The 15,409-nt window shown below is 42.8% G+C and overlaps 1 protein-coding gene and 1 long non-coding RNA gene across 4 annotated transcripts in view; one reads left to right on the forward strand and one right to left on the reverse strand.

The window, feature by feature from the left end:
• Nucleotides 1-14,018, reverse strand: part of TOM1 (target of myb1 membrane trafficking protein) — a 37,591-nt gene extending 23,573 nt beyond the window's left edge. For 2 of the 3 annotated variants that reach the window (XM_060776950.2, XM_060776949.2), the window contains exons 1-2: nt 13,883-14,018; nt 969-1,053 (exon numbers count right to left, since the gene is read on the reverse strand). In XM_060776950.2, the coding sequence (XP_060632933.2) occupies nt 969-1,053; nt 13,883-13,934 (137 nt within the window). In that variant the 5' untranslated portion in view covers nt 13,935-14,018. The remainder of the gene's footprint in view (nt 1-968; nt 1,054-13,882) is intronic. The other variant, XM_060776952.2, reaches the window with a different exon arrangement.
• On the forward strand, nt 4,671-9,825 carry LOC137097099 (uncharacterized). Its single transcript, XR_010909976.1, has 3 exons — nt 4,671-4,903; nt 6,928-7,079; nt 9,668-9,825. It is a non-coding gene; the product is annotated as an uncharacterized lncRNA (long non-coding RNA).
• Nucleotides 14,019-15,409: the final 1,391 nt, after the last annotated feature.

The following is a 15,409-nucleotide window of genomic DNA, read 5'->3' on the forward strand; positions in this document are numbered from 1 at the left end:
TGTCTGACACCTCTTTAATTGTTATGGCTCAATACTATGCAATCCTGGAATTTGTAGTTTGGCGAGGGAGCAACAGAGAAGATAAAACAACAGCCCCCAGGATTCCATAGCATCGCATCCGGGTAATTAAAGCGGTGTCAAACTGCATTCATTCTATAATACAGATGCGGTGGGATAAAGGGGAGAGGTTCCATGAAGGAAGGGTTATCAATTTCTCTAGTTTTCCTTTCCATCGCTGGAAGCTTTGGTGTCCTAACAATCAACGCATACATCTTTGAACCTTCGTTGGTTTTTGTAAAGTAATTCAATGTCTTATGTTCAGTTTTTATGTTAGTTATAATTTTTGATAGATTATGTTTTTATCTAAGTTATGGATGCCATGCTTAGCTGTCTTTTTATGTGGGGTTATTGTTGTTACTGAGGAACTGAATGTTTGCCTTTTTGTTTGTTGGAGTCCACCCCGAGTCCCCTCGGGAAGATAGGGTGGGATATGAATGAAGTTTGTTTATTATTGTTTTTAAGGCCAGCAGTGCACACTGGGCCTGTTCCAACTTACATACAAACTCAACTTAGGAATGAACCTACAGAGCCTATCTTGTATGTAAGTTAGGAACTGCCTGTAAAATATTTCTTAAATTTAAAAATAGCAGGGAAAATCAGATTGATTTTATTCCCTTGTCACACTAAGAATTATTGCTAATGGTGCATTTGGCAGCTGACAATATAAAAGCAGATTTCCAGTAGCACATTGTAGCAATATTCTCTTCTGGAAGTGTCAAGGGACCCAGGGGTGAGCTCTGAAGCATAACAACCACCTCCCTACGCATGGAGAACTCTTCCTGAACAGGGTGTGGCTGTGAGCATTTTGGAAGTCTCATGCACCGCAGGGTAGGCTGGAGCAAGTGAAACAATGAGCACACCCTAAGAAATGAGCAATGTCACTCAGCATTTTAACAGCACTTCCTCACCCTTCTTCCGTTTCATTAATTATGTCACAGATCTCCATGTTGAGAGCCCAGTCTTCATTCTGCAGGGCGCCATTGGTAGCTTTCTCTGGAGGGGAAAAGGAAAAAAAGAGCAACCATAATAACCAAGATGGTCCTTAGCTTTGCTTTTGAAGCAACACATTATCTGGTTTGAACTGGGATCTATGGCAGTATGGACTGAGATATTCCAGTTCAAAGCAGTTATTATGGGTTATATGGCTGTGTGGAAGCCCCCCAGTTCAAAGCAGATATTGTGGGATTTTTTGCCTTGATATTCTGGGTTATATGGCTGCGTGGAAGGGCCCTGAAACTGGAAGCAAAGCAGCAATTCCAAATATACACTTTGTGCCTGAGAATATTACATTTCATTCAAACAGTGGATTTATTTATTTACAGCATGTCTATCCTGCCTTTCTCAGCCCAAAGGCGACTCAAGGCGGCTCACAAATTGGCAGCAATTTGATGCCACAACAGTCATAAATACCATTAAAACATATAATTACCAATATCTTCCAGTAAAACACATTTTCCATTAGCATCTTCTAAGCCAGGGGTCCCCAAACCTTTTAAACAGAGGGCCAGGTCACAGTCCCTCAAACTGTTGGAGGGCCAGATTATAATTTGAAAAAAAAGAAAGAATTAATTCCTATGCACACTTCACATATCTTATTTGTAGTGCAAAAAACATTTTAAAACAATATAATAATTAAAATGAAGAACAAATATAACAAATTTAAACTTATTAGTATTTCAATGGGGAGTGTGGGCCTGCTTTTGGCTGATGAGATAGGATTGTTGTTGTTGTTGTTGTTGTTGTGTGCTTTCAAGTCATTCCAGACTTAGGCTGACCCTGAGCGAGGGCCGGGTAAATGACCTTGGAGGGCCGTATCCGGCCCCCGGGCCTTAGTTTGAGGACCCCTGTTCTAAGCCATTTCATGTTCACTCATTCGTAGTATCATGTTTATCCATTACGTTGCATTCTCAAAAGCTTGTTCGAAGAGCCAGGTCTTTATTTAAAGACAGTCACTTCATTGTCAGAGAAACTCATAACCAGGTAAGTTGTGCCTCAGTGACCTGTCCAGCTGTATACACTCTAAAAGCTGATGAACTTTAGGTTAGAGGACAAGGTCCCCTCCATCCAGCAGCCAGATGGTTGCGGGAATTGTGTGGCTCTCCAGAAGTTGTTGCTCTACTGAGACTGATCCAGCATACAGTAATAAATGGTGAGGTTTGGAGGGAACTTTAGTTTAACATCATCTGGAGTGCTCACAATTCCCTTCTTAGGCCAATAACTTCTAATTAGCTGTAGCAAATCTGTGTTGTGACAAGTGCTACAGTTGACCAGATAACCCAATTATAGCTCTTTCTTTATGCCACCGCCCACACACTCATCCCTGGGCCCTGGGCAGTGTAAGGAATTTTCTTGCAGCATAGCATCAGTGAGAGAAGGAAGGAAGGAAGACACTAACTGGGTTAGATAGAGAATTGTATTAAAAAGGCACTCCAGGTAAGTGCCAGATTGCTATCATGCTGGCACCTAGAAGAATCTCCATGTTCAGAGATCAGATTATAAAGACAAAAACTGGGGAATGAGAATCTCCATTAACCTGTTTGTTAGTTATTAGGAACATTTGGAAAGGATCAGATAAGTTTGTCTTTTCATTCTTATCCTTTGGCTCCTAGCTGCTGGGTGTTTAAACTGCAACAGAAGTTCCACATCAGATGTATGTAATGAGGAGAGGAAGAAGGGAATCCAGTGTAGTTTGTTTTTATAATATTATATGGATCTTACTGACTACTGCCTCACCTAAAATTTATTTACTGCATTTATATCCCGTCCTTCTCACCCCAAAGGAGACTCAGGGCGGCTCACAAAACAGACACAATTTGATGTCATATATACATACACAAGACAATACAATATACATACACATTAAAACCAATAATTAAAACATATAAATCTTAAAACAGTTAATTAAAATCATGCAATCCAAAGGCATATTTCAGGAGTCATTCTGGTCGTCAATTGTATTGTTCCATAAACACTTATTGCACTGAGAATTATTGTCCATGGCTTGGTCCCATAGCCATGTCTTCACTTTTTTTCCGGAGAGAGGAGGCTGACCTAATTTCACTGGAGAGGGAGTTCCATAGCTGAGGGGCCACCACTGAGAAGGCCTTGTCTCTCTTCTCCACCAGTTGCATCTGCAAAGGGGGTGGGACTGAGAACAGGGCCTCCCCGTACAATCTTAACCGTCATAGAGGAAGATGTGTTTGGACAGGTAAGCTGGGCTGGAACCGTTCTCAGCTATTGTAATTCAGCAAAATTTTGTTTAGTTATTTCTATCATGTGCGGTAGAACAGGGACCAAAATCTCCAGTCCCAGCAAAAATTGATACCCATTTATAAAACAGGGCTGAGACTATTAGGCTTTCAACTTTATTAGCCATGATGGGTGAAGCTGATGGAAACTGAAATCCTGGACTTCTGGAGGTTCAAATGCTACCCACTTTTATTATAGAAAGTTTTTTTCAGAGGAAGGAATGGGAAGAAAGACATCCTATATAGCAGGAGTGGTAACTGCGCAGTTGTCCAGATGCGCCTGAATGATAACTCCCTGCAGTTTTAGCCAAAGATGAGGAATGCTGGGAGTTGAAGTTCAATAAAATCCAGAGGGAAACAGATGGTCAGTTCTGCTAAGCAGAACAGGGATCAGAATTGAGTGAGTGGATTGAGGTCCTCCTTTCCTAGTGTCCCACTTATGGAGCATTGCCTGTATTTGTTATGATGTTACTTAGGACAGAGTGAAAAGCAAGCTGTTATTACCCGTTCCCAATGCATCCACCCTATAATCAGCTCAGCCTCAAACACTGGTGGCAAGTGGGGTAAATAAGTCGTGGCATGAGGCATTCCAGTGTATGAAGGGAAAATGGATACCATGACAGCAGTGGAAGCAGTAAAACAACTAACTGTCCCGTGGAGTTATAAAAGTGAACAAGATTTTATTGAGAACCTGCACTCTGAAACTTTCCCCATCATAGTGCTCTAAGTGCCAGGAAAAGCTTTCTCAGTTGAATTTTGGCAGGCTTAGAAAAGGGATTGGGTGGAGGACCTGCCATTGCTTAATTTTATTATTGAAAACAATTATACCTCACCCTTTTCCGGAGAAGCTAAGGAAAAAAACAGTAAGGCTAAAACTATAACTTTTAACTATCACCATAAAAGAATGAAGAATGAAAATATTTTTTAAAAGATGCAAAAAGCAACATAATGCAGTTGCTTGAGGAAAGGGACAAGGTGGCATTTCATGAGCTGATGCTAGTTGAACTAGCAATTTAATGTTAGGGTTCTCTACCAAACCTGAGGGCAGTAAGCTAATTCTGGGGATGATAATCAGGGGGCTGAGCAAAATGGCTAGAGAATACCAGCAGAATGCCTAGATGGCTGCCAGTGCTGCCTCCAGGATTTGCTGTTTGAAGAGGTTGTTTCAGTTGATTTACTGGAAGGACCAGCCTCGTTTCCTTATCATATACTTTCTGTCTGGATTTTTATGGCAACTACTCTAACCTCTGTTCCAATAAAAAGAGATATCTCATCAAGGTCCCAAAACATTTACTTTACAGAAAGGAATGCAAATAAACCCCATGTACATACTTCTCTCTCCCTGGGAAAGAGGCTGGTTATAAAGGGGGAAAATGATACCGCCTCACATTTTTACAATGTAATAGAAAAAGTCTGTTCATCTGTTGACATGGAAATCCACTTTCACTTGGGCCAACACCTTTGGGAGATTCCTGTATTTTTGATGTACACAGGATTTAACCAGAAGTCAAAAGAGGAGGTAACAAGATGAAAGGAGAGCAACTGGGGAAGAAGTCTAAGGACAGGGTGACAACCACCTGACAATGTAAAAGAAGGTATGGTATGTTGTGTTATAGAAGCAGAAAAACAAAATCCAAATTGCTCAAACAATGAAGTGTGCATATTTGTATGCTATAGAATGATTGTTGATAATATATTTCAAACATGGAGACGACCTTAACAAAAAAACCCCATATTTATTGGACGACAAATGATACTCCACTACTATGTGCTAGCTTGCTAGGTCAACATGAGATGCACATAGTTTGCATCTCAAACAAAAGACAGGTTTTACAATGGGGGGTTGGGTCAAGACCCAACCACCCATTCATTTGCACTTCATTGAACTTAATTTATGAACTCATTATGCGACCACCGACGATTCCAGCCACAGTGTCTTGTTTCTATAGTTGGGCTAATAAAAATGTCATTTGCCTTATAGTTTGTTGTAAGAGTTACTGAGGTAATGAACAGCTTACTGATTTCAAATGGGTTGTACTAATGCTAACTATCATTTGGTTCTAGGAGGAATGGGATGTGATAGAGCAAGGGAAGCTGTCTTTGAAAACAGATGGCCTAGTCTACTGGTGTTGGTCGTTCTTCTACATAGGAAAGATGCATGTAGATGCCAGGATGAAACCTGTGCTAAGTGGCAGGACAGGAAAAGGGAATGTCAACCTGTGGGTCAAATCCTACTTATTAAGAGATATGGGGGAGTTCCTAATCATCCATAGGCTCCTCCTTTTCTTCTAAGTTCTACCCTAAGAGAATAATAAAGCAATCCCTACTATTTCTGAACACTGGCAGGGGAGCATAAAGATACATATCTCAGTTGCCCCTACCTTCTATGTCGTGAAAAGGTCATGGATGCCCTCTACATAAGATCAATGACATAGTTCCATTGCTTTTTCACCATGCTAACTGGGGATAACAGAAGTAGTACACAAACACATATGGAGATGCCAAATCTGAGAATGCTGATGAATGCAAACTTTTTTGGTTTTGTTTTGTAAGGTAAAGGTAAAGGTTTTCCCCTGAGATTAAGTCCAGTCGTATCCGACTCTTGGGGTTGGTGCTCACCTCCATTTCTAAGCCGAAGAGCTCGTGTTGTTTGTAGACACCTCCATGGTCATGTGGGCAGCATGACTGCATGGAGCGCTGTTACCTTCCTGCCGGAGTGGTACCTATTGATCTACTCACACTTGCATGTTTTCAAACTGCTAGGCAGAAGTTAGGGCTAACAGTGGGAGCTTGCACCACTCCCTTGATTCGAACCTGTGACCTTTCGGTTAGCAAGTTTAGCAGCTCAGAGCTTTCACCCACTGCGTCACCGACTATATACTGACTATATATTAGAAATCAAGATAATGTCAAGTCTTTTTGATCTTTGCAAAACTCACCATATTAGTTAGTACTCTATGTACTCATGTATAAATCTAAAAAATTTACTCAACTCAAAAACTTGAGTTGACTTATTCATCGGTCAAAGTGAGTATTGTATTTTAGCTCTCTTTTTAAAAAGTAACTGCCCCCTTCTCCATGCCAATGTCAAGAGCTTAGTTCATGCTGAGAAAACTTAAAAGAAGCACCTACCCCTTCTACTCTTTCTTCCATGGCACAGTTTCTGACTTTTTTCAATGTCCGGTCACAGACAACGTTGTGATGGCCAAGGACAGCATTGGCGTTTCCCTTCTCCATGAAATGACCCTCAACTTATCCATTGGTCGTATCAAATGGATAAGTAATTCCTGGCTCCAAAATCTGTCTTTGACTTATATATTAGGTTGACTTATATACAGTAATTCAATTTATGGCATAACTGTACTGTCTGTCCAATTGAAAGAATCACATATCATTTGCAAGATTACTGGAATTCAGTTATGAGCATTTAGTAGGTAAAGTCCAGTCGTGTCCAACTCTGGGGGTTAGTGTTCATCTCCATTTCTAAGCCAAAGAGCCGGCATTGTCCATAGACACCTCCAAAGTCATGTGGCCGGCATGATTGAATGGAGCACCATTACCTTCCCGTCAGAACATTACTTATTAATCTACTTATATTTGTATGTTTTTGAACTGCTAGGTTGGCAGAAGCTGGAGCTAACAACGGGAAGTCACCCCGCTTCCCAGATTCGAACCATCGACCTTTCGGTCAGCAAGTTCTGCAGCTCAGCGGTTTAATCCACTGTGCCACCAGGTGCTCCTATGGTCATTTGGAAAGGAAGAATTGCACATGTAGGTGAAGCAATCTGTCACCTGACAATCTAGCTTCAGGGTTTTCACGGTAGAGCTTCCCTAAACATATTAATGAAAGAGATGCTGACATGCAAGCAGAGATAAAGGAAGTTGGTGGTTTCAAGTCTCTCATTCTTCCATCAGAAATAGCATTAACAGGCTAAAAAAGTAAGGAGGCAGAAGGAGCACATGGGACAACTGGGAATGAATCTCAAAACAAATAATTGCTATAAGAATACTTGCCACAATCCTACTGATTGACTACAAAATGTCACCCTGATAAATGAAACATAATATTGGGACAGGAGAAACAGTAACAGAAAGGGAGACTACCTGCTTCCCTAGAAGAGTTAATCACTCTTGGAATAAGAACCAGCAGTCAGATTGTAACTAATTCTGCAGTATTACTTGTATCGCTTTGACTGTGTGTTTTAAAGAGCACATTTCATGGCTGCTACTTCTTAGAGCTAGAATTTTAATCTTTGCCAGCCTCTCAAACAAGGCTCCTTATTTTCATAAATCCATGGAATGGCGTTTGTAATGTTTTGTAAGTTCCTTCTTCAAACGCAATCCTGGATTTGACTCTTTGGGTGATTTTTCCCCAGGAGTACAAAGGCTATTTATTGGTCACATGAAAGATCTAGACGCTGGCCTCCACTTCAGAAGCTGTAATTAGAACCATCCACACCTCCTGAAATCTAATCCAGTTCAATGTGGCGTCTGCACAGAAAGGATGACTCAGACAATAGGCACTGCAGCCCAAATTTCACTTGGTAACAGACAGATTATCAAAAGGAGCACTAGTGAATACATGTGAATAACAAACTGAACAATTTCAAGCTGACAGCACGTGAGCATCTCCAGCAAACTTCAAACTTGTTTCTGATCAGGATTAATCTGCCTCCAGGGTGTGTCACGTAACTCTGAAGTGTTAGGTTTTACAGGCTGGTCAGGTTTATTTTGGATGTCAAAGGCTGCTGGTATGCTCTGAAACTAAAGTGCTTGCTTGTTGACATTACAGAGAAAGGTGACAGGAAGATGTAATTAACTCAGAATTGGAATATTAAGCACTAATATTATAATTTGCAAAAATTAGTGGTTCTCTGTGAAATGGTGATTGGTATTCTTTACAATGCCATAAACAATGTACGTTAGTCACTTATACACCGGGGGTTATGCTCCAACAGTGGAGCTTGAAATGATTTGCAGCTAATCAGCAGGCATTTCTGATTTTCCAATGATTTAATTTTTTAAAAACCTAAGTTTATTCAAAAGGACCCCCCGGTGGCACAAGGGGTTAAACCCATGTGCCGGAAGGACTGAAGACTGACAAGTCAGAGGTTCGAATCTGGAGAGAGTGAGGATGAGCTCCATCTGTCAGCTCCATGTCCCGATGTGGGGACATGAGAGAAGCCTCCCACAATGTTGGGAATGTATGAGTGGTTAGACTCAAAAATAATCCTCTCTTGGGGTGATTCCACTAAAAATATAGGAGAGTGCTAGAAGCACAACCAGCAAAAACGTACATGTGGTGAGCTGGGATAGGTCCAATCAAAATGGCAGTAAAGAGGAACTTTAACCATACCTCAAAGAGCTCATATTTCTACAACTTCAAATGGAGAGGAGATAGTAGCAAACAGGAAGAGATGAGTAGAGACAGAAAGGCCCTTCTAGGAAGGCATGCATAGGAATAAAGGAATCCCTCTTTCTAATCCTGTTTTCTTAGACGAACTACTCATTGGGGAATGAAGACTTGTGGAGTCCAGGAAGACACCCAACACACAAGGATAGTAAAACACCAAAAATAAAAACCATGTGTCCCCTGGGCAACGTCCTTGCAGACAGCCAATTCTCTCACACCAGAAGCAGCTTGCAGTTTCTTAAGTTGCTCGTGACACAAAAATAAATAAATAAATAAATAAATAAATAAAAGAAAATCTGGGCTGGAGAGAAGGACTAGGAATAGATTTGTGTATGAATAATCTGTGAAATCAAGTCTGGCTCTGAATATACATTCTTGGGCAGAGCATGTACTCAAAGGCATCCTTGTTTTTAATTCTTCATGAAGAAAAGCATGACAGCGTCAAAAGTTCAAATTATATACTTGTTGGTACCTTGAGGTTTTATATATCATGTCAATCTTGCTCTATTGTAATTTACTCTACGGGGTTAGCTATTTCCTACCAACATTCCCAGTGCATAAAATCAGTGAAATAATAGTACATGAATGAAATAATCAGGATGTGAGCAGGCGAAGAAGAGGACTATAATCCCATTCTACTCTCAGTCTACTTTCAAGTTATGAATAATTCATTAATCAGTCACTCCACCAAGGTCATTCACAATTTTTGGACCTTGAAGACCACACGTGATGCTAGCTCATGGATTACTGAGGAGCAAAAAGCTCCCCTTCAATCTTCATGCAGATCTCATTGAGGATTTCTAAGGGAGGGAACATGGGAATCTTAAGGCCTTAATGGGGTGTATATGCCTTTCTTTTAAAGTTATGAAAGATGCTTCCAGAAGACATCTCCTTGTGCTACCAATCAAAATGAATATGCAATCATTCTCTCTTTCCTCTTTAACAGATTCTTCTCTGCCAAGGAAACAAAATACAGAGTAAGAAGTGAGGAGGGAAAAAGGCAACAGGATGTTATTAACTGAAGGTGTGAATGTCTGAACCTTATGTGTAATTCTGTGAACATGGACTATTTCTTTAATAAAAGTCTCCAAACAAGTCCACTAAGTCTAGCACGGAATCGCGAACTCACATATTTGATGGCCAAGTAATAGATGTAGTGTTCTCTCAACAAAATTTAATCTTGTGATCCCAACTGTTAATCTTGAGTCCCCAATAGGTTATTAGATCCATGAATGTTGACTGATAGAGTCCACTGCTTTCTGCTACGTGGAAGCCAGCAGAGCTCTTATTTACCAATTTATGGGGGGCATTCAGAACTAGCCAAAACTAAAGCATAGTAAGCCTGATTTGATTTGGGGGGTAGGTATTCTTTTGCTGTGTTATCCAGAAATTCTTCCGATTTTACATTGATTATATGTTAAAAAGTCAGAAAGGAAAGTTTCCTGTGAATCTATGAAATGGGCCAGGAGAATGATGCAATGGGGAAGGAATTTTTTACAGAAAAAGCACATATCAAGTATACTTTTATCTATAGTATCACAAAGACAAGTCAGCAAAGAATGGCTCTGATTTTTTTTTCAAAACAGAAGTGATTTGAGAAACTGTAAGTTGCTTCTACTGTGAGAGAATTGGCTGTCTGCGAGGACATTGCCCATGGGACGTCCGGATGTTTAAAGTTTTACCATCCTGTGGGAGGTTTCTTTCATGTCCCTATACAGGAAGCTAGAACTAGACAGGAGCTCACCCCACTCCCTGGATTTGAACCACCAACCTGTTGGTCAGTAGTCCTGCTGGCACAAGAGTGTAACCCATTGTGCCACCAGCGCTGATGCAAACACCAAGGTTGTTCTCTAAAGCCATACCACCTGTAGCACATTTCCTATGTGTATCAGTAGATTCTCCCAGGAATGAACTAACTTCACAGGGTATGCATTAGCGCCTGCTATCCATGGGAATCTCTCAGGGCCTTTAGTGGCAGTGATTCTCTGTTGGAGGTAACTGCTGCATCAAAAGCAACTGAGTGTTGTAGCATCTCTAAAAGTACTACTGGGGAAAGTGAAACAATTAAGGCATATGTCTCTTCACTCCCCTGCTCCAGCTCTCAAATTTGTTTCAGGCAAAAATGTGCACCCAAAAAATCAACTGCAATGTCTTCAGCAGAACTGTCCCCATCATCATTAACTCTAGCCTCAGGAAATACCAACTGAAAGACATGTGGGGTTGCAATTCTCAATCAAAAGTTGAGTAAAAGTGTCCTACTTTGGATGCTGCCCCCTCCCCCCGATGGCGCAGGGGGTTAAATTGGTGGTTCAAATCTGGGGAGCAGGGTGAGCTCTCGCTGTTAACCCCAGCTTCTGCCAACACAGCAGTTTGAAAACATTCAAATATAATTAGATCAATAGTTACCACTCCAGCAGGAAGGTAACAGCGTTCCACGCAGTAATGCCAGCCACATGATCTAGGAGGTGTCTATGGACAACGCCAGCTCTTTGGCTTAGAAATGGAGATGAGCATCACCCCCCAGAGTCTGACATGACTAGACTTAATGTCAAGGGGAAACCTTTACCTTTACCTTGGTGGCTCAAAGTGCACCACCGAACAAGGCAAGAAGCTCTGCCTGTTTAACTAGGGCCCCTTCCGCACAGATGAATAAAATCCCACATTATCTCTTTAACAGATTCTTCTCTGCCAAGGAAACAAAATGTTATTAATTGAAGGTGTGAATGTCTGCCTTGATATTCTGGGTCCTAGGAGGCAAAAAAAAATTGTTGCGACACATGCTACTTCAGCTGCGTCTAAGCTACTGCCTAGTTTGGGTTGAAAACGCAAATATAGGGAAGAAGCTCTCAATTGTAGGGCCTTAGGACACTAGGATTTGGGTTAATTCATGGCTGCCTTCTACACCAAAACCATAACGCCATACAGTATCCAGAGTTTTCCTTATCCACGCTCCAAAAAAAAAAAACAAAAAAAAAACTCCCCTCCTCCAGAGGTCTTTATAGTCCTCCCTATATCTACACTGTAGAATTAATACAATCTGAGACCACTTTGACTGCCGGGATCAATGCTATGGAACCCTGGAAGTAATAGTTTGGTGAGGCACCAGCACCATTTGGAAGAAAAAGTGAAAGATCTCGTAAAACTACAACTCAAAAAATTCCATAGTGTTGAGACATGGCCGTTAAAATGATGTCAAATTATATTAATTACAGATGCACCCGAGGTAATAATGACAGCTCTATACAAGGTACAGTAAAAGCTTCAAAAAGCAAATTAGCACAGACCTTTAGCCTTCTCAGTAAATGGATATAATGAATATAGGCTGTGTATTGCCGAAGGCTTTCATGGCCGGAATCACTGGGTTTCTGTGGGTTTCTCGGGCTGTATGGCCATGTTCCAGAAGCATTCTCTCCTGATGTTTCACCTGCATCTATGGCAGGCATCCGCACAGGTTGTGAAGGAGAATGCTGGTGCTCATGACAGCATCCAATACCTAGAGGTTGAATTCAAAAAGGTCACAACCTCTGAGGATGTTTGCCACAGATGTAGGCGAAATGTCAGGAGAGAATGCTTCTGGAACATGACCATACAGCCTGGAAAGTTCACAGCAACCCAATATAGGCTGTCCTAATGCATACATAATTTGGATATACAGAATGATAGAATCATCGGATAGAATGATAGAATCGGATAGAATAGGCGAAACATCAGGAGAGAATGCTTCTGGAACATGACCATACAGCCTGGAAAGCTCACAGCAACCCAACATAGGCTGTCCTAATGCATACATAATTTGGATACAAAGAATCATAGAGTTGGGAGAGACCTCATGGGCCATCCAGTCCAACCCACTGCCAAGAAGTAGGAAAATTGCATTGAAAGCACCCCCGACAGATGGCCATCCAGCCTCTGTTTAAAAGTTTCCAAAGAAGGAGCCTCCACCACACTCCAGGGCAGAGAGTTCCACTGCTGAATGGATCTCACAGTCAGGAAGTTCATACATATGACTAAAGAGATTTTTTTCCCTTTCTGCTGGAAAACTGCAGACTCCCTTAACCAGTGTTTCTCAACCTGGGGGTCGGGACCCCTGAGTGGGTCATGAAGGGGTGTCAGAGGGGTCACCAAAGACTATTTTCTGATGGTCATGGGGATTCCATATAGGAAGTTTGAGCCAATTTTATCGTTGGTGGAGTTCAGAATGTTCTTTGATTGTAATGAACTATAAATCCCAGCAACTACAACTCCCAAAAGTCAAGGTCTATTTTCCCCAGGTTCCACCAGTGTTCACATTTGTGCATTTTGAGTATTTGTGCCAAGTTTGGTCCAGATCCATTATTGTTTGAGTCCACAGTGCTCTCTGGATGTAGGTGAACTACAACTCCCAAACTCAAGGTCAATACCCACCAAACCCTTCCAGTGTTTTCCGTTGGTCATGGCAGTTCTGTGTGGCAAATTAGGTTCAAATCCATCGCTGGTGGAGTTCAGAATGCTCTTTGATTACAGGTGAACTATAAATCTCAGCAACTACAACTCCCAAATTACAAAATTAATCCTCCCCCGACCCCACTAGCATTTACATGTGGGTGCATAGGGTATTTGTGCCCAGTTTGCTCCAGTGAATGACAATACATCCTGCATATCTGATATTTACATTATGATTTAGAACAATAGTAAAATGACTGTTACGAAGTAGCAACAAAAACAATGTTATGGTTGGGGGTCACCACAACAGGAGGGACTGTATTCAGGGGTCACGGCATTAGGAAGGTTGAGAACCACTGCTCTAAACAAAGTCTGCAGGAGCCCCTTGAGAACAAGTTGGCCATGCCACTCCCACTCCCTCTTAAAAGGGCGCGGCCCCTTTAAATCAGCAAACTTTCCCCTCGGCTCCTCTCAGTCTGCCAGGATTGGCTTAGAAGGGCTACCCACAGATAGCCGCCGCTTCGGAAGCTCCCTATTGATTAGCAGCGAGGTGTCCATCAAAAGGGACTCCGAATTCCCATTGGCTCTCGCGGGCTTAAGACCGCCTTCTCGGAATCATAGCCCCGCCCACTTCCAATTCTCCCTGGTTGAGGGGTGATATCGCAACTGAGAACACAGGCGAGTGGGCTAAAACAAAAGGGGGGGGGGGTTGGGGTCTGGCCAATGTTGGGGAGCTTACCGATGCGCTGCCCGACCGGACTGCTGAAAGGGTTGCCCAATAAGAAGTCCATCGCGCCGCCGACGCTGCTGCCACAGCTTCGGCTGAGAGGTCAGCTGACGCGGGGGCGAGAGGGCGTCACGTGGACTCCTCGGGACCGAGTGGGGGGCGTGGCTTCGGCTCTTAACCCCGCCCCTCCTACATAGTGGCCCCGCCCGTGGCGTCAGCGCTCGCCACGCCCCCTTCCAAGCTGGGCTTAAAGGGCCAGGCTGATGTTCCCGGGGGAAACGGGAATGGCATGTTCCTCGGAAGTTGCTTCACCGTTAGGATGATCGAGGCCCACCCCAGAAGGTGTTTTATGACGGCAGCAATGGATGACCACTCTGGCGTCATCAAGGCTAGTGCTAGCTGCTGGGAAAAGGCTGATTCAGAAGGCACGGGTCTCTCCCAAGAAAGGTTTGCTTGGGATAGAATCAGAGTTGGAAGAGACCTCGTGGGCCCCTGATGTTGGACTTCTTCAGGCTAAACATGTCCAGCTCATTAAGCCGCTCCTCATGGGGCTTGTGCTCTGTCCCAACGGATCTCCCTCTACGCCCCACCTGGGAGTCTAAGATCTTCTGGGGAGGCCCTGCTCTCGACCCCGCCTCTATCACAAGTTAGGCTGGTGGGGACGAGGAGCAGGGCCTTCTCGATAGTGGCCCCCCCACCTGTGGAAATCACTCCCCGGGGAGATTAGATTAGCGACTTCCCTTTTCTCATTCAGAAAAAAATTGAAGACCTGGATGTGGGACCAGGCTTTTGGACATTCTGGCAGCTAAAGGAAAGACCTTGATGATGGGCAGGTATTGACGTAACGGAATGGATTTATGGAACTCTGAACATGAGATTGTTTACTATTGTGTTATGTATTGATGTTTTTAATCTGTTAACTGTTTAATTGCTTTTATGTATTATGTATTTTTGACATAGGCATGGAATTGTGCCTTCTTTTGTAAGCCGCCCTGAGTCCCCCCTTGGGGGTGAGAAGGGCGGGGTATAAGTAGCTAAAAAAAAATTAAATAAATAAATAGACCAGTGGTTCTCAACCTGGGGTCCCCAGATGTTTTTGGCCTTCAACTCCCAGAAATCCTAACAGCTGGTAAACTGGCTGGGATTTCTGGGAGTTGTAAGCCAAAAACATCTGGGGACCCACAGGTTGAGAACCACTGCTCTAGACCCTTTTAGTCATCCTCCTCTGGACAAGAAGCAGGAAAATCGCATTCAAAGCACAGCCACCCAGCCTCACTACTTCTGAGGATGCTTGCCATAGATGCAGGCGAAACGTCAGGAGAGAATGCCTCTAGAACATGGCCATATAGCCCGAAAAAACCTACAACAACCCAGTGATTCCGGCCATGAAAGCCTCCAACAATATATCCAGCCTCTCTTTAAAAGCCTCCAAAGAAGGCGCCTCCACCACACTCTGGGGCAGAGAGTTCCACTGCTGAACAGCTCTCACAGTTAGGAAGTTCTTCCTCATGTTCAGGTGGAATTTCCTTTCCTGTTGTT

Source organism: Anolis sagrei, chromosome 5 (assembly GCF_037176765.1).
Source record: "Anolis sagrei isolate rAnoSag1 chromosome 5, rAnoSag1.mat, whole genome shotgun sequence".
NCBI classification, from domain to species: Eukaryota; Metazoa; Chordata; class Lepidosauria; order Squamata; family Dactyloidae; genus Anolis; species Anolis sagrei.